Source organism: Doryrhamphus excisus, chromosome 15 (assembly GCF_030265055.1).
Source record: "Doryrhamphus excisus isolate RoL2022-K1 chromosome 15, RoL_Dexc_1.0, whole genome shotgun sequence".
Classification (NCBI taxonomy): domain Eukaryota; kingdom Metazoa; phylum Chordata; class Actinopteri; order Syngnathiformes; family Syngnathidae; genus Doryrhamphus; species Doryrhamphus excisus.
In genome coordinates this window covers 3,955,668-3,983,003 of record NC_080480.1, presented here as the reverse complement: position 1 = coordinate 3,983,003, position 27,336 = coordinate 3,955,668, and the positions used below count along the sequence as shown (strand labels likewise).

The window sequence follows — 27,336 nt, the reverse complement described above, 5'->3', positions numbered from 1 at the left end:
GATGGGTTTTCTAATAATCTACAGTAAACCTCGGATATATCAGACTCGGATATATCGGAAATTCGCTCACAACGGACAGATAAAAAAGAATCGATTTTTCTGTAATGCATTTCCAATAAAAATTCATTGCATATATCGGATTTTTTATAACGGATTTCGCCTATTTCGGACAAAATCTCCAGTCTCGTTCCAATGCATTTCCATTAAATTTCCCTCGCATATATCGGATGGCCGCATCGTGGCGCTCCGATTCGCCGAATCGTGACAGGCCGCTATACGACGTCATTTGCAGCGTTTGCAGCGTTGCCTGCGCGTCCAGGTACATTGGAAACATAGTCAAGGAAGTGCCTTTTTATAACGGATAAAATCCGATTTACGCATATACCGGATATAAATCCGATATATGCGTAAAACTGACATTTTCCGGTATACGCATATAACGGATTTCGCTTATATCGGACAAAACCAGTGGGAACAATTGAATCCGATACATTCGAGGTTTACTGTATTAGCCTTATAAAATAATGAACTTGGATTAGCAGCCATACCAAAAGATTGATGCAGAGGACTGACAGTTGTTGATAGTAGGCCTCTATGCAAAAATGGAGATCCTTCTTTTGAAAATCATCTAATTAATTGTAAATGTAATTGTTTTGCAAGTGATCCCAAACATTTGAGCGGTAGCATAAATATATCATAATAATATATAATGTACAGGTTGTTACGGATACACGAGGTCAAAATCAGCTGTCGAGTCTTACCCCGTGTGTTGTGTGCACGCATGTGTTGCTGCCTGTGCCCTTTTCTCTAATGAATGGCCCCATCCCGAGCAAGGCAGCAGTCAGATCACAGAGCAGATCCGCAGGCAGCCAGCAGCCTGGGCAGCGAACAAATGCCACGACAATACAGTGCACTCAGAGAGGAAGGGGACACGGGTGGGGGGGACACAGACATAGAAGGTGAAGGGGGGTGCAACTAGTACAATTTTGTGTGTTTGATTCTATAGTACCTAAAATAACTCCTAAGTCACTCAAACTGTACACAGAACACACAAAGGACATAACGTATAGTAATAAAACACCGCGCATGTCACTTTAAATGTCTTATTTTCACTTATAATGTCAATTGTGTTGGCTAATAAGACTGTAAACGTGACCATAGGGGTGTTATTTCATGTCTAGAGGGCTCTAATAATGTTAAAGTAATTTGAAGGTCATAAAGAGGTCTCCTATGCTACAGACATGTTCAATTCCTAAATAAGTAGTGATTAGTGATTGTATGTATTTTTAAAGACGCAGTACATTTTTTTTTCCATTATCCCTTGTCTTGCTCTTTTGTGGTTGAATATTGTTAGTTTTTAAAAAATGCACATTTAAGCCTAAATTGAGTATTTTCAAACTTAACTAGCTAAATGAACCAAAATACAAATATAAGACATTCGGAAGACTCATTCAAAGATATTGTGATGATATGCAGTACTCTACACTGGTCTCTCAGTAATGATACTCTGTTTGCCGAGACACACAAGCACCAGACTTAATCATCAAAATGTCTTATTTTCTTTTATTACCTCAAATACTATATTAGGTAATAGGAGTGTAAAGGGTAACTGTAGGGGTGTTATATCATGTATAGAGGGCTCTAATAATGTTAAACTGTATTCTGTATTCATGTCTAGTCTAATGTTAAAGTATTTGGAAGGTCATAAAAAAAGTTTTCTATGCTACAGACATGTTCGATTCCTAAATAAATAAGTAAATAAAAAAAACTGCAATAAACAAGTGATTAGTGATATTTTTAAAGATGCAGTAGCTTTTTTTTCCCCCCATTATCCCTTAAGGATGTGCAATCACCGTTATGGTTTGTCTGCCTACGATCTTAACTCTCTATATAACACTTACATATATATTTAGAGGCACAATGTCCAAATTTGAGAACCAAATAGATTTTTAGTGTTTCATTGATTACAGTGCTGTGCAAAAATCATGAGATAATCCTAGTCTGAAACCTTATATAACCAGAACTTCACCTCCGCCGTGGTTCATAGATGACGGCAAACACACGGGCGGTGAGGATTTATCTCCTCTCCTAAATGTAATGGTTTCTTTCTTGACCTTTATGCCTCCCCCATGGAAAACCAGCCTTGTATTATTTTAGTATGAATGGCTCCTACAATGTATATGTTACCGTGTTTATACATTATCGTCCTTATTGACCACGCACTCTCCTAACTGGTGTCTAATGTTCTCATTTTCTACGTAAAGCTTTCTCATTGTCACTTGAGCAGAGTGTCCTTATGCTTTAATAGAACCAATCATGAGGCTGAGCTCATCCCAAAGCGAGTGACACATGCATAGTGCAGCATATAGTCAGATTCATGGACGAGGATTTGTAGGATTTTACAGTGTCAGTAAGTGAGGTGGAGCTTTTGAGTACCGGTGTACAGTTTATGACCGGACGCTGACCTTTCTTCACTACTGTAACTGTAAAAAAAAAATAATAATAATAATACTGATGAAAGTGAAGGTTTATATCTTCTCACAGTTGAGTCCACTCTCAGGGAATAAATATTGACTGTGACATATTGAGGCACTGTGGCTAAATGAAGTGCTTCCTTTGCAGGGGGTCCGTAGCATATGTTCAGCATGTCCTCCATGAAGTACATCCTAGCAGTGGTCTTCTCATGGAGTTCAGGTTGCTTTATCTCCAGTTAGGATGGAATATAGCATGCTACGCTTACATTTCAACACAAAAACACATTGAAAATAATATTAAAAAAAAAAAAAAAAAACATCTTGAGCAACAAGGACATTTGTTATCCGTCTTTTTTTTAAAGCCGCTTGTTGGTACTTAATCACCCCCAGCCTACTCTAAAGCTATATATAGACCACTCCACATGGAGTCTTTTGTGAACAGTCCTGCTGGATCCAAACTGTTGCTTGAAGGCTTTTGATGCAGCGTCACATTTTAAACAAAAACAAGGGCAACTGACGACGTGTCGGCACAAAATAAAAATCGAGAGCGAGACTGCGACAGAAGAGGTGGGAAAAGGACATTTAAATAGGAAATCCTTATGGGTTGAAAATAATTTGTGATAAATTAATTGTGGTGAGGGCTGCACGGCGGTCGAGTGGTTAGCGCGCAGACCTCACAGCTGGGAGACCAGGGTTCAATTTCACCCTCGGCAATCTCCGGGTACTCCGGTTTCCTCCCACATTCCAAAAACATGACTCCAAATTGTCCATAGGTATGAATGTGAGTGTGAATGGTTGTTTGTCTTTATGTGCCCTGTGATTGGCTGGCCACCAGTCCAGGGTGTACCCCGCCTCTCGCCCCAAGACAGCTGGGATAGGCTCCAGCACCCCCGCGACCCTCGTGAGGATAAGCGCTAGAAAATGAATGAACCTTCTAAATGTGTTTTTTTTAAACATTATTAGAGCTCTCTAGGCATGAAGTAGCACCCCTATAGTCACTTATACACTCCTATAATTCATTAATTATGACATTACACAACTCTTTTGCTGGAGATCCGAGTTCAGTTCCACCTTCGGCAACCTCTGTGTGGAGTTTGCATGTTCTCCCCGTGCATGCGTGGTTTTTCTCCGGGTACTCCGGTTTCCTCCCACATTCCAAAAACATGCTAGGTTAATTGGCGACTCCAAATTGTCCATAGGTAATGAATGTGAGTGTGAATGGTTGTTTGTCTACATGTGCCCTGTGATTGGCTGGCTGGCCAACAGTCCAGGGTGTACCCCGCCTCTCGCCCGAAGACAGCTGGGATAGGCTCCAGCACGACCCCGCGACCCTCGTGAGGAAAAGCGGTAGAAAACGCGTCCGCCGCCATGTTTTGATTCTGAGTAGCGGTGTAGCGTTTGTGAACAAACGAGTCAAAAGAACTAGTTCTTTTTTGAACCGCCCATAAAATACCCGTTCAGTCCGCCGGGCCGTTTTGTTCATGAACGACACAGCACTAGTTGGTGAGCTGTTGAGTCGGAAAGAACGTGAACATGAGTTGAACGGACCGACTCAACACGACTGACTGACCGGGTCTATGCACAGGGAGAGATCACATGCTAACGACCAATTGACTGAAATGAACGGATCTTTTTACTGAATGAAGCGGAAGGATCCTGTTAACTGAAATGAACGTTTTTTCCCAACACTAATTCTGAGTGTAGGCGCATCGACATGCAGTTCTTGTGTGTTTTTTTTGTTTGTTTATTTTTTATTTTTTGCAGTTCTTGTGTTGACGTAGTATTTTTTGTGTCGACATATTATTTTTTTGATGTCATCGATGATGTCGACACGTCGTCCTGGCCCTAAATGAAATGCTAGAAATTTTATGTATTCTTCCTGCAGAAAACAGTGTCACTGTGTAACTTATCTATGGCCCCTTGACACATTAGGCTGGAATTGAACGGCGGGCTCTCACACCACAAACACATACACACCTTTGTGATCTTCTCCACGTGTTTTTCTTTTTGAACATGAAAGCTGCTTGGCCTTTCCGCCCACCTCTGGCCCGTACCTTTGATAACGCACGCTGACCGACGTGCACAGACAAACGCGGCGCATTTCCACTTCAAACATTCTTTTCGTCGTTTCCTCGCCACCTCTTGTGGACTCGCGGCCGCTTTCTTTACACGCATTCAAAGACGAATACGCTTAACATGACTGTGAATAGATGGATGGGGGGGGGGGGGGGGGGCTGTCCACTCTACAACCTTGTTGGATGGCCGTTTGATTTCACCATGTTTCCGGGCCCAAGTGTGTATGTGTGTGTGTGTGTGTGTGTGTTTTCCTCTTGTTGTAAATTGCCTGGGTGATTTGGCCCTGGGAATAAGCCGGTTGTCTTTTATGCCTGCTATTGATTATTAGTCCAATTACGCTTTGTTTACAGCCATTCTTAACAGTGCATCTCCCTCCTTCAGCTTATTTTATATACAACTGGTGGGGAAGCAATGAAGGGTAAAAAAATAAAGCAAGTGGCATCCTTCCACTCAAGTGAAAATCAGTTTTTGTAGTCATCGTATGAAGAATGACTGAACTTATAACCCACTTCATGTCCACAGTAATCCCTTCCCTTTTGTGGCTTTGTTTTATCAATTTTTGCTCTTTTGTTTCTCTTTTTTCTGTTACATAATTGTTGTGTCGCTATTATTAGTACAAAATTTGTAAATGTAAGTATGAAAGTGACTATAGGGGTGTTATTTTATGTCTAAACGGCTCTAATAATGTTAAAAAAGCATATTTAGAAGCTGGTACACACGTTTTCTATGCTCCAGCTATGAAAATATTCATTTTCTATCGCGTATGCTGGAGCCTATCCCAGAGAGGCGGGCAACACCCTGGACTGGTGGCCAGCCAATCACAGGGCACATATAGACAAACAACCATTCACACTCACATTCATACCTATGGACAATTTGGAGTCGCTAATTAACCTAGCATGTTTTTGGAATGTGGGAGGAAACCGGAGTACCCGGAGAAAACCCAGAGATAGTCAAGGGTGGAATTGAACTCGGGTCTCCTAGCTGTGAGGCCTGCGCGCTAACCACTCATTCACTGTGCAGCCTGGTTTATTCATTTCATTCATTTTCTACCGATTTTTCCTCAAGGGTTGCGGGCGTGCTGGAGCCTATCCCAGCTGTCTTGAGGCGAGAGGCGGGGTACACCCTGGACTGGTGGCCAGCCAATCACAGGGCACATATAGACAAACAACCATTCACACTCACATTCATACCTATGGACAATTTGGAGTCGCTAATTAACCTAGCATGCATGTTGTTGGAATAATTTTACTTTATTTTAGTTTTATTGTGTGCTAGATTCATTGTTGTACGCCCCCCTGGTGGCCAGCCAATCACAGGGCACATGTAGACAAACAACCATTCACACTCACAATTTGGAGTCGCCAATTAACCTAGCATGTTTTTGGAATGTGGGAGTACCCGGAGAAAACCCACGCATGCACAGTGGAATCGAACTCCGGTTTCCGAGCTGTGTGGCCCTATGAAAATTATTAGTTTTTTTTTAATTTTTTAATTTTATTTATTTTTTATAATTATATAAAATGATTATTTTTCCATTAACTGTGCTAAACTAGGAATTACCGTATTATCTTATTGTTCTACAGTAGGTCGGTTTACTGTATCCACTACATGAGAGTGCATACATAATGGCCATCATAATAACACAAAAAAAAACATAAGTGGAGAGCGTATTTGTTCAGCAAATGTGGACACAGCTAATTAGCGTCATTTAGCTGAAGTCAGCAGGAATGCAGGTGGCGGGTGGGCATGTAAGATTGTTTTAATAATGTGTTCCAGTCTCGTGAATACAAATAAGAAGCGCTCCTCTCGGAGACCCATTAAAGGCGGCTACTTTAGCCGCTGTAATTGAATGACCTACTTTACGCCGCATTTGCCAAAAACGTATTCCCAATATGTCTGATCAGGCAGCACCTGTTCTGTAGGTGTGTGTGTGTGTGTGTGTGTGTCATATGTGTGTGTGTGTGTGTCATACGTCGCTCAGATGCGCAGGAGAGACGGCGGCGGCAAAAGAAAAAACAACAAGACTCCTCCTTTTGGCTCTGTTACCAAGGTGATGCGGAGATTCTATCAATGAGCCAAGGTTGCTGTTGCCATGGCAACACTTATGAATGAGAAAGGGCAGAGTAACCGTGGCGACGGTGTGAATGAGGAAGTGCCTCATCGACCTGACGGTGTTTTGTCAGGGAGGGTAGTGGATACTGTTTAGAAACACAATTCTTTTGTTTTGAGTCACTCTCATCTGTTAGGTTCCTATTAGAATCGTGCCAAAGAGTAAACGTTTGATTCCCTTTGGTGTTTGTGTCAGCATTTACTGGCACGCTATCCTAATCAATATCCAATACAGTATATTTTCTTACCAGGTAAGACTAATGCTTACTCACAGCTGTAGGGATAACAGAGGTAAATTCTCAGTTAAACAGCATTCTCTGTAACACAGGCTGTGTGGGTTGTGACCGAAATTATGGGATGCCTTGTCCTCAAAGGCACCTGCTCCTATGTACCGCCACCATATTAAACCCACGGGGATTCATGTGTTGTTTCTTTAGAACCTCCACTGACTCAGTTTTATCTTGGTAAAAAAAAAAAAAAGAAAAGCTTTTTAATTACAATTTGTTTTGCTCACAATTATAAATGATGTTTTTAACATTTTAAAAATGTAAAGCTTTTTAATTGCAAAAATGTTTTGCTCACAATTATAAATTATATTTTTAAAAATGTTAATATAATTATTATATAATTATAATTATATTTTTAAAAATGTTAAAAATATAATTTATAATTGTGAGCAAATATTTTTTGTAATCAAAAAATTACAAAAATTTGCTCACAATTATAAATTATATTTTTAAAAATGTTAATATAATTATTATATAATTATATTTTTTTTAATGTTAAAAATATAATTTATAATTGTGAGCAAAGATCTTTTGTAATTAAAATTTTTTGCTCACAATTATAAATTATATTTTAAAAAATGTTAAAAATATAATTTATAACTGTAAGATGGAAAAATATTTTTGTAATTAAAAAGCTTTTCCTTTTTTATATATAATTAATTGACTAGTATAAAACACTTTTATTTTATATATAGTAATATTTAGTATGAAGTAGAAATATTGGTGGAAACTTTTAATAATTTTTTTCTATAACTTTTCATCCCAAGTTCACTCGCTACATCGCGCCCTCACTCTATCGTGTTTTTTAATTAATTAGTTAGTTAATTAATAATTAATTGCAGTTTACTGGTCTGCCATATCTGCCATTTTCAAGCATAAAAACGGCAAAATGAACAAATATACACATATAATTCACATTCAAAAGACGTGAAAAATGGCAAAAATGCCAAAACATTTTTTTTTCTATATCTATTTTTTTTATTCTATACTGGGTTATTTATAAAATTATTATTAGGTAGTACCAAAGTCCAATAGATAGTAGACCTATTAATATTATTATTGTACAGTACATTCTGGTGCCTGTTGCTAGATCTAACATTACATCTTTGAATGAGTCTTCTAAATGCCTTGTATATATTATAGTTCATTTAGCCATTTTATGCTTTATGCTTAATTTAGCCGAAACATACATACAATTTGCTAAAAATGCGTCGACCGTGTTCAACCACAGTATGATTTGTGCACAGTAACGAGGAATAACTATAACGTGTTGGTTTTCTTGCATGGTCGTCTTGCTAAAGGCTATCACTGCATTCAAGTTAAATGTCATACGCTAATATAGTCAAGCTAGATGCTGCTTATACTGTTAGTGGTATAAAACGAAAGTATCAAGGGTACAAAAGCAGTATACTTGAAGGACATTAAGGACTGTAAAGGTACACTGTAGTGAGAAGCTACCTCGTGACCAAGCAAGGATCTTCTCACTTTCAAGATGGCCTCTGATGATGAGTTGATATCACGCAATGTCGTTCCAAGGGCCCTATAGCTACGTTGAGTGATGAAGCCCCCCTCCGCTGAAAAGGAGGAGGGACTTTCAGGTCACCGTAATGCAGCCTTTAAAGGCCCCACCCCGTCTCTGTATGTACATGTTACTTGCTATTTTAGTTCGATTCCAAGCAGAGCGGTTTTTATTTTGAAGGCTGCAGTGATTAAGGCTGTGCTGTGTCACTGGAACAGAAGAGGAAAGCGGAAACGTGTCAGGATGACAGAATGAAAAAAAAGAGAGCGAGAGAAGTGAGAAAGGAGGATGATTCACTCCGTGCGTCAGACGAGGGACTGACTGGAAGTCTGGCGGCACAGGGGGAACATCTTTAGTGTCTCCACGCACACGCGCCCATTTTGTTTACCGCCGTCCACATTCTTCGACCCAACCTCCGTCTGCTTTCAGTGAACCCCTAATAAATAAAAATGGACAGAGTCAGAACCATGTGACCATTTCTTCCCTCTTTTACTTGTCGGTCCTCCTCATCACTCCATCTTACTCCGTTTTTTCAAATTATAGCCCTGATACAAATCAAGCTGCCCCTCTCACGCCCTGATGCACTCCACTGTCCGGTTTCACTCGTCACCTTTATTGATCAGCTACACCCCTGCAGGATTTACATTCCATGCCTTGGAGTTGCTTGGAATAACTTGGAATGGGTTTGCATGTACGACCAGCTGGACTTAGCTTAAATATCCATTTTGTCCCTTTTCTCTTTAGGATCCTGTCCACCGTGGGCTCCGATTTTGACCTGCGGACCCTCAGAGCAGTCCGAGTCTTGAGGCCCCTCAAACTGGTGTCTGGTATTCCCAGTAAGTTTTTTTTTTCTGTTTTTTTCCAGTTTTATCTTGTCCTAAAATTTCTCCGTTGCATCAGAAAAAAAAATAGCTCAGAGAAACGTTTTGAGTTTTATGCTAATTTATTTATTTGAATACTGTATAGACATAGACTTTCTTTATTGTCATTGCACAATAACACAGCAGTGAAATTGCCAACGAAATGTCGTTGCCTGGCTCCCGTGTATTAAAAAATAAAAATATAAAAATAAAAATAAAAATAAAAATAAAAATAAAAATAAAAATAAAAATAAAAATAAAAATAAAAATAAAAATAAAAAATAATAATGTGGAGAATAAATAGATTACATCAAATATGAACAATGTACAGTATAAACTGTAATTTGTACAAATAATTTAAATAATTTAGAATAAATAACAATAATTTAAAGTTTTGGTTTATGCGTGTGGGCAGGTAGAGGGGCTTATTTGGCATTGAGCAGTCTGCATCATTTGCATAATGCATCATTTACTCTGTTTTTACTCAACTCTATTTTTATTTATTTATTTTTCTCTACTGTAAAGCATCTTTGAGTACTCTGAAAAGCGATATACAAATAAAATGTATTATTATTATTATAATTAATGTTGCATTAATACTAATAGCTGATGCTAGTAGCTAATACTATTTTAAATACTTTTAAAGGTTGACTATTATACTCTGGTTTTTGAGGAACATTTGTGCACCTAACAAACTGGTGGACGGGGTGGGGTGGGTGGGGCAGGGGTGGCGGGGGCGGGGTCACAAGTCGAGCGAGATTAAAATTCGACAAGCAAAAAAAATATATCATTTTGCCGGCCTCAATAAATCGCCATATATTGATAATATTCTGAATGTGCTTAAAGAGTGCTCACATTTATGTCAGAAAGTAAAAGTATTTTTTATAATAAATAATAATAATAATTAATAATAATAATAATTAATAATAATATTAATTCATATTAATAATAATAACTAATAATTATGAACAATTATTATTAATAATAATAATGTCAACAATAATGCGAACAATAATTCTAACATTAATGCTAACGATAATGCTAACGATAACGCTAACGATAATGCTAACGATAACGCTAACGAGAATGCTAACGATAATAATAATAATAAATTAATAATAAATTAATAATCATGTTTAACCCTAGTATCATCAAAATGTTGCATTTATGTTCTCCACCGGGTCCTACTGAGTGGCTCACAGTGTACAAGTTAATGTGCGGCTAATCCTAATCCCAAATTTGCAGAAGGAACTCATTAACTGATGGTTTTGTTAATTAATTCACTGTCATAATTCTGTGTCATATTTTTGGGGAAATCCTAATTATTTAGTGAATGTAGTTTAAAATATCCATTCACAATGTGCCCTCCAGGCCTCCAGGTGGTGCTGAAATCCATCATGAAGGCGATGATTCCTCTGCTCCAAATTGGCCTCCTGCTTTTCTTTGCCATCCTCATGTTCGCCATCATCGGCTTGGAGTTCTACATGGGCAAATTCCACACCACCTGCTTTGACAATCACACAGGTATGGGATTTGAACCTCGACATCGCCCTCCTGTACAGATGAAATGAAATACTATTACCCAAATTCAGGGGAGATCCGTGAAGAGTTCCCATGCGGGACGGAACTTCCGTCGCGGTTGTGTCCGGAGGGTACCACGTGTCGACAGTACTGGCTGGGTCCAAACTACGGAATCACCCAGTTTGACAACATCCTTTTTGCTATCCTCACCGTCTTCCAGTGTATCACCATGGAGGGCTGGACTGACCTGCTGTACTATGTGAGTACACGGGGAACCTCGGGATTTGGGTTTTTCATCAGAGGACTATTTTTTGTTCACCAAAATGATTATTATTTTTAAATTACTTTTAAAATGAAAACTAAATTTCAATCTACAGTTTTAGCCAGTTTTACTATGAAAATATTCATTCATTCATTTTCTACCACTTAGTCTCACAAGGGTTGCGGGGGGTGCTGGAGCCTATCCCAGCTGTCTTCTGGGGGACTACACCCCTGGACTAGTGACCAGCCAATCACAGGGCACATATAGACAAACAACCATTCACACTCACATTCATACCTATGGACAATTTGGAGTCGCTAATTAACCTAGCATGCATGTTGTTGGAATAATTTTACTTTATTTTAGTTTTATTGTGTGCTAGAATCATTGTTGTACTCCCCCACCCCCCCCCCCCCCCCAAGTGCACATTCATTCACTCATTCATTTGCTCATTCATGTGCTGGAGCCTATCCCAGCTGTCTTTGGCGAGAGGCGGGGTACACCCTGGACTGGTGGCCAGCCAATCACAGGGCACATATAGACAAACAACCATTCACACTCACATTCATACCTATGGACAATTTGGAGTCGCTAATTAACCTAGCATGTTTTTGGAATGTGGGAGGAAACCGGAGTACCCGGAGAAAACCCACGCATGCACGGGGAGAACATGCAAACTCCACTTCAATTCCGAGGGTGGAATTGAACTTGGGTCTCCGAGGTGTGTGGCCTGCGCGCTAAACACTCGTCCACCGCGCAGCCCTATGTAGGCATATTTAAGCAAAGCTTATTAAATCCTACCCCTCCATCTGGTACTTTTACAATCAGTAACAGTTACATTTGTTCACTTCCTGTTTTCCTAATATAATTTTAATTTATTTAAATTTTATTTAATTTTTTTTTTTAAACTTAATTTTAACTTCTTAATTTTTTTTTGTCACGTACCAAAGTATGAGGTGATATGACCATCCAATGACATAATGGGTACCATAGTAAGTGTCAATATAGTGTCCCTACTGCAGTAAAACTCTCTTTCTCGTCTGTGTGTAGTTCACATCTCCAAATGACTCCTCCTTGCTGTTGCAAAATTTAGGATGGTTCTTAACTCAGAGCTACCAACACCCACCCCTGCTGTGCTGGTGTAAAAACAAACGCACCGCCTGAAGTAGAGAAACAGAGACGGTGCCCATCAATGACAAACTTCTTAATGTACTTCTAAGATATTATTGTTTTTTTTAGGGAAAAAAGGATGTCAGGTTGATTACATGGTGATCTGTTCCTGGTGGTGTTGCTGAGCTTTACACACTTTATTTTCTATCGGGTCAGCACTCGTGCTTGTCACAAGATAGGCTGCATCAGCACAGCCAGTCAGTCACCTGCAGTCCAATATCAAGATGACAATCTGTTTGCCTGTCAGTAAATCTTTGGGAGGATGCCTTCGTCTGGCATTCATTCATTCATTCATTCATTTTCTACCGCTTTTTCCTCACGAGGGTCACGGGGGCTGCTGGAGCCTATCCCAGCTGTCTTTGGGCAAGAGGCGGGGTACACCCTAGGCTGGTGGCCAGCCAATCACAGGGCACATATAGACAAACAACCATTCACACTCACATTCATACCTATGGACAATTTGGAGTCGCCAATTAACCTAGCATGTTTTTGGAATGTGGGAGGAAACCGGAGTAGCCGGAAAAAACCCACGCATGCACGGGGAGAACATGCAAACTCCACACAGACATGGCCGAGGGTGGAATTGAACTCAGGTTTCCTAGCTGTGAGGTCTGCACGCTAACCACTCGACCACCGTACAGCCGAGACTATTCCAATCTATGACGTCTGCGCGCTAACCACTCGCCACCGTGCAGCCGATGTGATTCCAATCTATGACGTCTGCGCGCTAACCACTCGACCGCCGTGCAGCTGAGGTGATTCCAATCTATGAGGTCTGCGTGCTAACCACTCGACCACCGTGCAGCCGAGGTGATTCCAATATGTGAAGTCTGCACGCTAACCACTCGATCACCGCCGTGCAGCCGAGGTGATTCCAATATGTGATGTCTGCGCGCTAACCACTCAACCACCGTGCAGCCAAGGTGATTCCAATCTATGAGGTCTGCGCGCTAACCACTCGACCGCCGTGCAGCCGAGGTGATTCCAATATGCGAGGTCTGCGCGCTAACCACTCGTCCACCGTGCAGCCGAGGTGATTCCAATCTATGAGGTCTGTGCGTTAACCACTCGACCACCGTGCAGCCGAGGTGATTCCAATCTATGAGGTCTGCGCGCTAACCACTCGACCACCGTGCAGCCGAGGTGATTCCAATATGTGATGTCTGCGCGCTAACCACTCGACCGCCGGTCAGTGATTAGTAACAAAGTCCTGCCTGTATCCATGTTAAAGTCTGTAAATTCCGACCCTGAAGAACACAACTTTAGTGGTTTTAGTTCCCAGGAGGAGGATGAAAATGGCGATGTCTGTTTGGTGATGTTTGCGGGGGAAAAAAGCATTTACTTAATCCAAAAAAAAAATAAATATATATATATATATATAGACACCTGCGGTTTCTGGACCAGTGTAGGTTATATATGTAGACAATATGTGGGTCGGAAAGACTGTTGTCCCGTATGCGTTCTTTTAAAAACAATGATTCATGTGTTCACACTGTTGAACAATGGCGTCGCTGCTATGAAAACCAGATGAAGGAACTCCGAGGGTTATTAATCCAGCTCCCTACCAGTACACCTTGGGCTGTTTTTCTTTTCAACATTCTTCACATGTTGTATTTTCTTCATTTGCTCCCTACCGCTCCCTATGTCTCTCCCCCCGTGTCCCTCTTTCCCGGTGCTGCTCTATATTTAAAAGGGCCTGTTCAGCCCGAGTTATTCTTGCAGCTGCCGGGGAGAGAAGTGATAAAAGTTTAATGGTAGGAAAAAAAAAAAAAAAGGGTCTGCGGTACATTGGGTACACAGCGGCAGTGCCAGATTCCCCATGTATGCACAGGAACAGGAGGGGACGAGGACGCGAGGTAGGGGGCTATTAGGGAAATAACCCATAGGGAGGTAGAGTGGAGTTGGGCGCGGGGAAGGGGATGTTGATCAGCGAGAGGGTGGAACCAGGGATTTGATGGAACGCACAGAAAGGACGGACGGATGGGGGGGGGGAATTCAAGTAGAAAGGATTGAAGGAAATAATGGATGACTAAACAGGACACAGAAGGACAACAGGAACGCTTTCTTGTAGTGCAATGATGTTCAATGGGAGCAGTTTGACGGAAAACAAAGAAAGACTTCCGAATTTTTACAGGGTATCCATGTTGCATAATCATTTGAATGGCTAAAATTCTATTTAAAATCTTGTAAAATGTCTTAAATACAGTCTCGTTCTTAAATTCTTAGGACTGAATGATTTGATTACAGCAACAGGTTTGCGCTTATCTGCTCAAGATAACACATTCACAAGACCTTAAATCAGGGGTCTCAAACTCACGGCCCGCGGGCCAAATGTGGTCCGCGAGACGCTAGTTTGAGGCCCCCAACCTTGATACCAAAGTTTAATGTTGAAATGACAGCTTAAAGCTGTGTGCACACCGAACACAATTAACATGATTTTGCCCCGCCCATTACCCTACCCTGTTACCCCCCCTGTTTTGCTTTGGGTTAGCAATGAAGCTAAAGGCTTATGACAGCCAATCACAGGGCACATATAGACAAACAACCATTCACACTCTCATTCATACCTATGGACAATTTGGAGTCGCTAATTAACCTAGCATGTTTTTGGAATGTGGGAGGAAACCGGAGTACCCGGAGAAAACGTGCAAACTCCACACAGAGATGGCCACAGGGTGGAATTGAACCCGGGTCTCCTAGCTGTTAGGCCTGCACGTTAACGTTTACGGCCTTCCAAATAGACTTTTTAACATTAGAGCCTTCTAGACGTGAAATAGCATCCCTATAGTCACCTTTACATTCCTATGACCAAATATAGTAACATTACCGACACCTACTGGTCAGTGTAGAATACTACATATCGTCACATCTTTGAATGCATCTTGTGTTTGTATTTTATTTAATTTAGCCAACACTTAAAGCACGTTTAGCAACTTCCCAAAAGTAAAACAATAATATAAATATATCATAATATTGGAACTTTGTCGTTCTTTTCTACCGCTTATGCTTGCGAGGGTCGCGGGTGGTGCCGGAGCCTATCCCAGCTGTCTTTGGGGCGAGAGGCGGGATACACCCTGGACTGGTGGCCAGCCAATCACAGGGCACATATACTAGACAAACAACCATTCACACTCACATTCATACCTATGGACAATTTGGAGTCGCTAATTAACCTAGCATGTTTTTGGAATGTGGGAGGAAACCGGAGTACCCGGAGAAAACCCAACGCATGCACAAAGGTGGAATTGAACTCGGGTCTCCTAGCTGTGTGGCCTGCCCTAAACCAATCCAGGACGAGACTGCAGCAGCCCGAATGCAGTGCGACATATTTATACTATGCTCCAGAGAGGGCGGGGCCAATCAGCTGCTTCCTGCAGAAGATACAACAACACTCTGGCCTCTAATCGCTCTCTCCAGTGCTGGCATTGCAACTGCTTTGTAAACCTTTGCCGCTAATCACAACAACCTTGCTAACTTATAATGGTTGTGTCTGCGTTTCCAGAGCAACGACGCCTCAGGGAGCACATGGAACTGGATGTACTTCATCCCCCTCATCATCATCGGCTCCTTCTTCATGCTCAACCTGGTGCTCGGTGTGTTGTCCGGGTAAGTCTCTGCACTGTGAAGTCACTGATATTTCCAGGACGAGACACGTCCAATAGCGTGTCTTCTGCCTTTTGTGTATCCTCACAGCGAGTTTGCCAAAGAGAGAGAGCGAGTCGAAAACAGAAGCGAGTTCCTGAAGCTCAGACGGCAGCAGCAGATTGAAAGAGAACTCAACGGATACCTGGAGTGGATCTGCAAAGCTGGTAAATGGCGTCGTCCATATAAGTACAGAGGTTTTTAATCGACACCTTGAAGCTTTTTTTTTTACGCTAAAGTCCGTTAACATCCGAGATGCTCATTACTGCCCGCAGTTAACGTTCAACGGTTGTCTTGTTAGCATAAAGCATGTGCTGAGGGCTGCAGGACAGATGCAGAAACGAGATGGAAGGCGGCTCTTGCAGTGCAAACTGAGGACAGAGCTTTGATCTTCTTGAATAGACAATCTATGCCAGTATAAAAACAAAGGGTGCAACGTTGGTTGTATTTAATAGAAATGAGTAATTGTAATTTAATAGTAATGGTTTAATTTCATTTGAACATGCATCAGATTACAATTGAATGCATCCCATAATAAGTTCACAGTTCCACATGTCCAAAAGGAGTAGGAAGAAGCAAAGCTTATTAAATCCTACCCCTCCATCTGGTACTTTTACAATCGGTAACTGTTACATTTGTTCACTTCCTGCTTTCCATAGTACAGTTTAAGGTTTTTTTTGTTTTTTTTTTGTTTTAATAATGCACCTCGTACCGAAGTACCAAAGTTTGTTCACTTCCTGCTTTCCTAATATAATTTTTATTTATTTAAATTTTATTTAATTTTAATTTTAAAATTTTTATTAAACATTAATAATTTATTTTTAATTAACTAATAAAATTTAATTAAAAAATTAAAAAAAAATTAATTACATTAATTTAATTTTATAAATTTTTATTGATTTTTTTTGTTGTCACGTACCGAAGTACAAGGTGATATGACCATACAATGATATAATGTGTACCGTAGTAAGTGTCAATATAGTGATATATATAGCACATCATGACTGGTTCAAGACTCTTCATCCTTGTATTTAGCAAACATCAACTGCTTGTATTGTTTCTTGAATTGGCTCATCGTTGTGCATTGTTTGAGTTCCTTACTCAATCCATTCCATAGTTTGATTCCACATACTGAAATGCTATGGCTTTTTAACGTAGTCCTAGCATATAAGTGTTTCAAATGTAGTTCTTCCCAGAGATCATATTTCAAGTATTGGATGACATTTTTAGGTAATTGCTTATTTTTAGCCTTATGTATTATTTTAGCTGTTTGAAAATTGATCTTAGAAATAAGAAGTTAGTAAGTTTTCTGTAGGCGCCATTATGAATTATCCTTACTGACCTTTTTTGCAGTACATTTAGCGAATGAAGACCCCATATTTCCACACAATAAGTATATATATGTCAAATATATGATATGTGTGTGTGTTTTTTTTTGTAGAAGAGGTTCTCTTGGCAGATGATGAAAATGACAACGATTACGATGGTAGGAATTATTTTTTTTTTTACTGTTCTTGACTGCTGCTGTGTTGTCTCTTTATATGAACGAATGCTAAATGCCACATTTTTTAAAAATAGAACAAATGGCTGTTGTTGTTACGCACTAACGATCGATCGATAGCGCTGCGCCCGAGATGGATCCATCGTTAGCGCACAAATCGATCGATTTCTGCGCTCACGATCGATGGATGTGTGTAGTTTGTTTAGATGCCAACAGATGGCAGCGCTGAGCGTTGTTACGTACAAGAATCAACAAGAAGTCGATGCATGCAAATTTCAAATCTTTGATTAATTGTCAAGCAGTTCACTTTGTTACCGTTCTCGGCGGGGGGAGTGTGAACCTTAACCCCTAACCACCTAACCCTAACCCTGTCATTTTATGCAATTAGCAGATCAACGATTGTCATTATATCGTTAGCGCAGTGTCAAAGCATCGGTTTTCAGTCTCGGTTATATCCATCATGAGCGCAGAAATCGATCGATTTGTGCGCTAACGATGGATCCATCTCGGGCGCAGCGCTATCGATCGATCGCTCAGATCCATCGTTGGCGTGTAATATCGATATTGCCAATAAAAATATGTAGATGCTGAGAGAAACCGAAGAAAAAAATTGTGTACTGTATGTCGTCACAGCATAACACTGCAATCCCAATACACCGTGCAAATACGAGGTTACACCCGCCGCCGCAGCGTCAACAACACGCCATCGCCACACCGAAAGTCCAATATCCTGCATGAAAGCAATCACTCCCCCTCACCCCCGTCGCTAACCGAGCTGCGCGTTTTTTCTTCTTTGATTCAGTTTGAATCGGAGACATGGATTACGTGCGGAAGACAAACAGTAGCATTAGCGTGAACGCTCGATTCCCAGCATCCACGCAATGTACGCTATTGCATACAACGCCGATCAATTCAGTCAACTGCTGCTTTCTGCTTCAGGCTCCCGCAGGAGAGCCACCAAGAACCACAAGAGCAAAGCCGAGCTTCTAAACCCAGATGAGGGGGAGGGAGACCTGGCAGTCGGTGAGACACACACACACACACACACAGTGAAACACACACACTGAAACACACACAAAGGCAAACCACAGGTATAGTACATACAGATGCTATCTTGCATATCAGCATCACCTGACCCTTCTCTCCTTGTCTCTCCTTCATTCTCTCCTTTGCTGATGTGAATCCCCCCCCCCCCGCTCGTGTTACCGTTTTCTTTCTTCAACCCCCCCCCCCACCCACTTGTCCCCCCCCCCCCCCCCTTTTTAACTGCCATAGCCGCAGCAGATTGTTACTTATGTTTTCACGTTGTCAAACCGTATAAACACACAATGTCCCGCCTTCTCCATCTGCCCATTCACATTTTTTATGAAGCAAACATCACATTAAACCTCTAAAAAGCAGGGTGTCCAGGGTGGCATCATGAAAAAGGAAAGGATGCAAGGACGTAATAATAATAATAATAATAATAATAATAATAATAATAATAAGGTTGTAAGATATGCCAAACTGTTATATATATTTAAAAAAAACCTGCATCTCAGCTTTGTCATGTATGTGAAAAGCTAATTACTACTATTAACTTTGCATTTTTCATTTTTGCATTTGTACATTTTATTTTTTTAATATACTAGTGTTATTTTATATATTTTTACTTTATTCGCACAATATCATAACTTATTTTCTCTTTTTTTTTACTAATGTTTGCATTTTTTTTTACAAATATTTCAATGTTTTAAAAATTATTTTTGTAAATTTTATTTTTGTTATATAGTAATTTTATTCTCTTCATATTTTGACTTTATTTCCACAATATCATAACTTCTTTTCCTGGCCTAATTTTCCTTTAAAAACTTTATTTTGTTTTATTTCACATGCACATTTTTTCTGTAATATTTTAACTTTATGCCACTAAAATGACAATATTTTATTATTTTTTTAAATGTCAGTTTAGTTTCATAAAAGTACAACTTTTTTATTGTTAGAATGGCGACTTTTCACTTTTTTTGTCATAAAAAAGTTTCCACATTTTTCTTTTCATAATTATGACTTTAGTTCCATAATATTTTGACTTTATTCTAACTTTTTAAAATTGATTTCTCATAATATTATTATTAATTTATTTATTCATTCAGCCTATCCCAGCTGTCTTCGGTGAGAGGCGGGGTACACCCTGGACTGGTGGCCAGCCAATCACAGGGCACATATAGACAAACAATATTATTATATACCATTTAAAAAAAATAATAACGTTTTTATCTTTAATATTTCAACTCTATGCTTGACAAAATTACATTTTCCTCATAATAGTAATTTCTCATCAGTTTAAAACTTATTTCCCTTTTATAATTTTACGAGAATAAAGTCCTAAAACGCCCAAAAAACATCGGAAATGAATAACAACATCTGAAAATGTCCAAATGTCCTGTCCAAGAAAATATATTGTTTGGTTCATGCTATTATTATATTTATGTTTATTATGTTTCCTCACTTCTCAGGGTCACCGTTTGCCCGTGCCAGCTTAAAAAGCTCCAAACTGGAAGGATCCACTTTCAAGAGGCGGGAAAGGCGGTTACGCTTCTTAATCCGCCACATCGTCAAGTCGCAGGCCTTCTACTGGACCGTGCTGTGTCTGGTGGGCCTCAACACGTTGTGTGTGGCCGTGGTCCACTACGACCAGCCGGAACCCCTCTCAGATTTCCTATGTGAGTCGGACACACCCGGTTCTTGTATTTGATTTAATACTAATTCATTCTTAAGTGGGTCTATTGTGTCTGTAACGCTACGGCAGTCTGTGGCATCGAGTGGCGAGATATCCCACAGATACTAGAATGGATGGTTTCCTGTTTCTTCTGTGTCGGTCACTTATTTTTCTCCGCTTTCCCTCCTGCTAGTTTACGCTGAATTTATCTTCCTGGGGATCTTCTTGACGGAGATGTTTGTCAAGATGTACGGCCTTGGAAGGCAGGCATACCTCAACTCCTCTTTCAACTGCTTCGACTGCATTGTAAGCGCCGCTGCGACCCACCTCGATTCTGTCTTCTGATGAGCGTTATGGCGGCTAATAAGACGTCACATCTCCTTGCATTTTGCAATAGGTGATATGCGGGAGCATATTTGAAGTGCTGTGGTCCATTATCCAGCCGGGGACTTCATTCGGCATCAGTGTTTTACGAGCTCTCAGGTTATTGAGGATCTTCAAGGTCACCAAGTGAGCATCTTCTTTTCAAGCTGTTGCTGTGTTCTTATTCCAGGGGTGTCCAAACTTGTTTGTGGGTGTCATTTTCTAAATATTATATTAATAAGTTTCTTCTTAAATATTCTTCATTAAAAAACGTAGAATGACCTTATTCCCATTATATTTTGACTTCATTTTCATAGAATATAATATAATAAAAAATAATGTAAAAAATATAAAAAATAAAAATATATTTTATTATATTTGTAAATATTTTGTATTATATTATTATAATATATAAAAAATAAAATAATATAATAATTATATTATATTTTTAATATTATTTTTTATTACATTATTATATTTATAATTTTTTAATTATTTATATTAATATATAATATAATAAAAAATAATATAAAAATATTTTTATTATATTTTAAAATATTTTTATTATATTGTTATTATATTTATATTTATTGATATTATTTAATATATAATATAATAAAAAAGAATAGAAAATTAATAGAAAAATATAACATCAACATTGAATACAACATTAAAATATATTTTTATTATATTATATATTTTTATATTATTATATTATATTATTATTATATTTGGATTTCTTATTTATATTATTTAATATATTATAAAAATATACTATAAAATGACATTATATTGTTTTCTTTGTTTGTCATATAAGTACTTAAAAAAATATAAAAAATCTGTAATATTTCGACTAATTCTTTTAATTTACCCTCATATTTCCAGTTTATTCTCATAAAATTGAGACTTTAAAGAAAACCTTATTCCTTTTTTTAAAAATTATTATTATTTTGACCTTATTCCATAAGGTCTCATTCCACTGATGATGCAGCATCAGGACCACTTGAAACATGCCGCTCTGGCAATATTACTACATAATTTTTTTTTATATGCCACGGTGTGCAAAAATCAGCCCCGCCCCCCAGTTTGGACACCCTTGATTCATTGTTTGTAAGGAGCATCCTTCGATGTAACGCTCCGTGTCCGTTTTTTCCAGGTACTGGGCATCTTTACGGAACCTTGTCGTGTCTTTGCTGAACTCCATGAAGTCCATCATCAGCTTGCTCTTCCTCCTCTTCCTCTTCATCGTCGTGTTTGCCCTGCTGGGCATGCAGCTCTTTGGCGGGCAGTAAGTGCCGCTTTATTTCATATCATATTTTACGGGAGACATGTTTTAGACTCCTCTCACTTTCCCCCATTTGCTCTCTTTCCTATTAGGTTTAATTTTGAAAATGGCACGCCTCCAACCAACTTCGATACCTTCCCGGCAGCAATAATGACGGTGTTTCAGGTAGGCGGAGGGACAGCGGGGCAGAAATTAGGTCTTTTTTAAAAAAAACTGAAAAGTATTTACAAAATAGAGCCTCTAATTGTTGTTCTTTTATTGTGATAGAAATGTTTTTGCTATGCTATGCTATGCTGACTTCACTTTACTCCAATTGTACTCCAATGGGAGAGTTCCTTCATTCAACACTATTGCTATTGTGTTGTTGTTGTTGTTTTTTGGATGTGCAACACATTTTTGGGTGTGCAGATATATTACATTGAGGGCCAAATTACAAAGAATGAAAGCTAATATGCTAATATCTATTTTTTGGTCTTTGCCCGTTTTTTTCTCCCCATTTTTATAGCATTGCAACTTTCATTTTGTAATGTTTTTTTCTCCTTCCTGTGGCTGTATTTTGTAAATTGTGTGATGTTATTGAGTGGTTAGCACCCAGGCCTCATAGCTAGGAAACCCGAGTTCAATTCCACCCATCATCTCTGTTCTCCCCGTGCATGCGTGGGTTTTCTCCGGGTACTCCGGTTTCCTCCCACATTCCAAAAACATGCTAGGTTAATTAGCGACTCCAAATTGTCCATAGGTATGAATGTGAGTGTGAATGGTTGTTTGTCTATATGTGCCCTGTGATTGGCTGGCCACCAGTCCAGGGTGTACCCCGCCTCTCGCCCCAAGACAGCTGGGATAGGCTCCAGTGACCCCTGTGACCCTCGTGAGGATAAGCGGTAGAAAAATGAATGAATGAAAGTAAAAAAAAAAAAGTTGTAATTGAATAAGAAAATTTTATGACAATAATGTTGTAATATTATGAGGGAAAATATTAAATACATTTTAAATATGAAAAATATCTAATATTATTACTTTACCCCAACTATTTTAAGTTTCCTCCTGTAATTATGATTTTATTCCCATAATATTATTACTTAATTCACATAACAGACCTTTTCACGTAACCCATTTTCCCCCAAGGGGAGTGGCTAGTGTGCAGGCCTCACAGCTAGGAGACCCGAGCTCGATTCCTTCTGTGTGGAGTTTGCACGTTTTCTCCCCCGGGTACTCCGGTCTCCTCCCACATTCCAAAAACATGCTAGGTTAATTGGCGACTCCAAAGTGTCCATAGGTATGAATGTGAGTGTGAATGGTTGTTTGTCTATATGTGCCCTGTAATTGGCTGGCCACCAGTCCAGGGTGTACCCCACCTCGTCATATTATTATCATGTCATATTGACGGTGCCATTTATGTATTCTTTGTGTTCAGATCCTGACAGGCGAGGATTGGAACATGGTGATGTACGACGGCATCAAATCTCAGGGCGGAGTCAACAAGGGCATGGCCTTCTCCGTCTTCTTCATCGTTCTCACACTTTTTGGCAACTGTATCCTTTGCTTGCTGTCAGCCATGTTGTTTTTTTTTGTCACGCTATCCCCGGTGACGTTAGTTAGATATACTGTATAGTATATTCCCACTGTAATGCAAAACCAGGAAATTGAACTCCCACACAGTGAATTTCCTGTAACTCTAACACAGACACTTTGCTGAATGTCTTCTTGGCTATCGCTGTGGACAATTTGGCTAACGCGCAGGAGCTAACCAAGGTGCATCACCGCTTAATGTTACCTCATCATGACTGAGCTGTTTTTTTTTTTTTTACTTTCACTGACATCCTATTTTTTTTTTCTTCCTCCTCTCTTTCTCGGCAGGATGAGCAAGAGGAAGAGGAAGCTGCCAGTCAGAAAATCGCCTTGCAGAAAGCCAAGGAGGTGGCAGAAGTCAGCCCCCTGTCAGCTGCCAACCTCTCCATTGCAGCGTGAGTGCACAACTCCATCGCTAATGCACTCATATTTTTCGCGGAATATTGGGAATTCTTTACTCTACACCAGTAGGAGTTAGTTCACAATTTCAGGGACATTAGCCACGTTTACATGGACCCAAATATTCCAATTCCATTTGGGTTATTTCCTCAAACGAAAAAGAATGTAACCTTTGTATACACCTCATTCCGAAAGAAAAGTGCCAATCCGAATGAAAATATAATCGGAATATTCCTATCCCCGATCCGATTGAGGTATCTTGTACCCGCCTCAATCGGAAAGTTGTCAGACTGCGTTCTTCTTCGTGGTGGTTTTTTTTTCTTCTTCTGTTGTTTATTGGCGGTTGTCAAGCAGCTTTCGTGTGCATTAGCGCCATCTGTGGAACAGAATCTAAACCCTTCTATACGCCAAGTTATATTCACAAGTCCAGTTTTATTAAAACTCTCGTCCGCCATCTTTGATGAATCACGTGATGTTGTTTATGTTTTACTACGCTGTATACTACTATACTATACTACTGTATACACTGTTTTCTGGTACGTCATTCGGAAAGAGGAAAATCTCATGTAAACGTGGCTAATGATACGCTATACCAGGGGTGTCCAAAGTATGGACCGGGGGTCATTTTCCCCCATAAATTATAACGACAAAATATTATGAGCATTAAGTCATAATATTAAGAGGAAAAAATAGCATAAAGTAGAAATATTATGGGGGGGAAAAGTCAGTACACAATCTTTGGGAAATTTGTATACATTTTTATAAAGTCATAATAGACACTTCCAGTGTAAACAACAATAAATGCCCTTATTTAGTTGCTGTGTAACAATAACGATGACATGAACAACACTGTAACCTCTGTCGTGTACGTATTGCACACATTGTTGCTATGAATTATGACATTATGCACACATACAAACACGCTTGTGTAGTAGATGTCCTCATGTCACATTACTGTGTGTCTGTGTCTGTGTGTGAGCTTTTGAGTGTGTACTCATTCATTCATTTTCTACCGCTTATCCTCACGAGGGTTATGGTTATGCTGGAGCCTATCCCAGTTGTCTTCAGGCGAGAGGCGGGCTACACCCTGGACTGGTGGCCAGCCAATCACAGGGCACATATAGACAAACAACCATTCACACTCATACCTATGGACAATTTGGAGTCGCTAATTAACCTAGCATGTTTTTGGAATGTGGGAGGAAACCGGAGTACCCGGAGAAAACCCACGCATGCACCGAGAGAACATGCAAACTCCACACAGAGATGGCCCAGGGTGGAATTGAACCCTGGTCTCCTAGCTGTGAGGTCTGCGTGCTAACCACTCGTCCACCGTGCAGCCCAACTTGCATCCAAATACTGCAAATTACCCCTTTTGGTGGAATTGAACCCTCACCTCCGAGCTGTGAGGTCTGCGCGCTAACCACTCGACCGCCGTGCAGCCCAGCTTGCACCCAAATACTGCAAATGACCTCTTTTGGTGGAATTGAACCCTAGTCTCCGAGCTGTGAGGTCTGCACGCTAACCACTCATCCACCGTGCAGCCCAACTTACATCCAAATACTGCAAATTACCCTTTTTAGTGGAATTGGACTCTGGTCTCCGAGCTGTGAGGTCTGCGCGCTAACCACTCGCCCACCATGCAGCCCAACTTGCATCCAAATAATGCAAATTACCCCTTTTGGTGGAATTGAACTCTGGTCTCCTAGCTGTGAGGTCTGCGCGCTAACCACTCGTCCTCCATGCAGCCCAGCTTGCATCCAAATACTGCAAATTACCCCTTTTGGTGGAATTGAACCCTCACCTCCGAGCTGTGAGGTCTGCGCGCTAACCACTCGACCGCCGTGCAGCCCAGCTTGCACCCAAATACTGCAAATGACCTCTTTTGGTGGAATTGAACCCTAGTCTCCGAGCTGTGAGGTCTGCACGCTAACCACTCATCCACCGTGCAGCCCAACTTACATCCAAATACTGCAAATTACCCTTTTTAGTGGAATTGAACTCTGGTCTCAGAGCTGTGAGGTCTGCGCGCTAACCACTCGTCCTCCATGCAGCCCAGCTTGCATCCAAATACTGCAAATTACCCCTTTTGCTTCTGTAGCTTCAAGACCCAATGAATCATTAGTGAATCATCGCATTTTACTCATTAATTCTTTGGCTCTTTTTGTAGTAAAGACATATAGCTGATGATAAATAATACTGTAGTACAAATATGAATTATGATCCACTTCTAAAAAAAAAAAAAAAAAAAAAAAAACCAACAGCAGGTCTTGTTTGGATTTCGAATCGCAGTCAACATTTCGTGCATGTCTGTGTGTACATGCAGGGTTGCATTCCAAAATGAGAACTCTTCAAATCCAAACTGTGTGTTTGTGTTTTATTATTATTATTATTATTATTATTATTATTATTATTATTATTATTATTATTATTGTTGAGATGGATCCATTTTGGAATGAAATCCTCACTCCTTTATTTGTGCCATCTCACTCACCAACTGTTTCCCTCCTCAGCAACAAAGTACACAGTGATTGTCACAACGCTACCGACCCCTTTCTGGACTGGTATTTATTATTTATTTGGTTCTTTATTTCTTTCTCAATATCCTTTTGTTACGTGGCTTTTACGGCCATTCCTCGTTTCCTCTCCATGTTGGTTTGTCTCCAACCTTTTGTGTATTTTCCTTTTGCTGCCTAGTTCTTTTTCCAAAGCGTTCGTTTTCTGTTGCCACGCCGCTCAATCCAGTCATACTGAGTGATTTTTTTTGGTAACTATTCAAGATTAAAATGAGATGCTAGGCTCTCATAATGACCAATTATCAGGTTACTGAGCTTAACCATTGCTAATTAGAACAAATTATCACCTGATTTCATTTTTTTCCACACATCTTTTTATCCCTACATGGCTCAAAAATGTCAAAAATGTGCAAATGTGAGAGTGAAAGTGACTATAGGGGTGCTATGTTATGTCTAAAGGGCTCTAATAATCTAAAAAAGCTTATTTAGAAGCTCATACACCAGTTTTTTATGCTCCAACTATGAAAATATCCATTAATTTTCTACCGCTTATCCTCATGAAGGTTGCGGGGGGGGGGCTGCTGGAGCCTATCCCAGCTGTCTTTGGACGAGAAGCTCATACACCAGTTTTCTATGCTCCAACTATGAAAATATCAATTCATTGTCTTTTTATCCCTACATGGCTCAAAAATGTGTAAATGTGAGAGTGAAAGTGACTGTAGGGGTGTTATTTTATGTCTAAAGGGCTCTAATAATGTTAAAAAGCTTATTTAGAAGGTCATACACCAGTTTTCTATGCTCCAACTATGAAAATATCCATTCATTTTCTACCGCTTATCCCCACAAAGATTAAAATGAGTTAAATGATTAAAATGAGATGCTAGGTTCTCCTAATGACCAATCATTAGGTTAATGAGCTTTAACCATTGCTAATTATAACAAATTATCACCTGATTTCATTTTTTTCCCATGTCTTTTTATCTCTACATGGCTCAAAAATGTGCAAATGTGAGAGTGAAAGTGACTATAGGGGTGTTATTTTATGTCTAATGGGCTCTAATGATGTTAAAAAGCATATTTAA

General features: G+C 39.8%; 1 protein-coding gene across 22 annotated transcripts in view; it reads left to right on the top strand.

Annotated features, from left to right (window-relative positions):
- Positions 1 to 27,336, top strand: part of cacna1aa (calcium channel, voltage-dependent, P/Q type, alpha 1A subunit, a) — a 101,723-nt gene that overhangs the window by 18,837 nt on the left and 55,550 nt on the right. For 14 of the 22 annotated variants that reach the window (XM_058048744.1, XM_058048741.1, XM_058048738.1 and 11 more), the window contains exons 4-19: positions 9,213 to 9,304; positions 10,700 to 10,852; positions 10,921 to 11,108; positions 15,784 to 15,887; positions 15,975 to 16,090; positions 17,365 to 17,409; positions 18,364 to 18,447; positions 19,920 to 20,126; positions 20,316 to 20,428; positions 20,520 to 20,632; positions 21,642 to 21,773; positions 21,863 to 21,935; positions 23,185 to 23,302; positions 23,455 to 23,522; positions 23,628 to 23,734; positions 26,252 to 26,302. In XM_058048744.1, coding sequence (XP_057904727.1) covers positions 9,213 to 9,304; positions 10,700 to 10,852; positions 10,921 to 11,108; positions 15,784 to 15,887; positions 15,975 to 16,090; positions 17,365 to 17,409; positions 18,364 to 18,447; positions 19,920 to 20,126; positions 20,316 to 20,428; positions 20,520 to 20,632; positions 21,642 to 21,773; positions 21,863 to 21,935; positions 23,185 to 23,302; positions 23,455 to 23,522; positions 23,628 to 23,734; positions 26,252 to 26,302 — 1,764 coding nt within the window. The remainder of the gene's footprint in view (positions 1 to 9,212; positions 9,305 to 10,699; positions 10,853 to 10,920; positions 11,109 to 15,783; positions 15,888 to 15,974; positions 16,091 to 17,364; positions 17,410 to 18,363; positions 18,448 to 19,919; positions 20,127 to 20,315; positions 20,429 to 20,519; positions 20,633 to 21,641; positions 21,774 to 21,862; positions 21,936 to 23,184; positions 23,303 to 23,454; positions 23,523 to 23,627; positions 23,735 to 26,251; positions 26,303 to 27,336) is intronic. The other 8 variants (XM_058048757.1, XM_058048754.1, XM_058048755.1 and 5 more) reach the window with 1 other exon arrangement.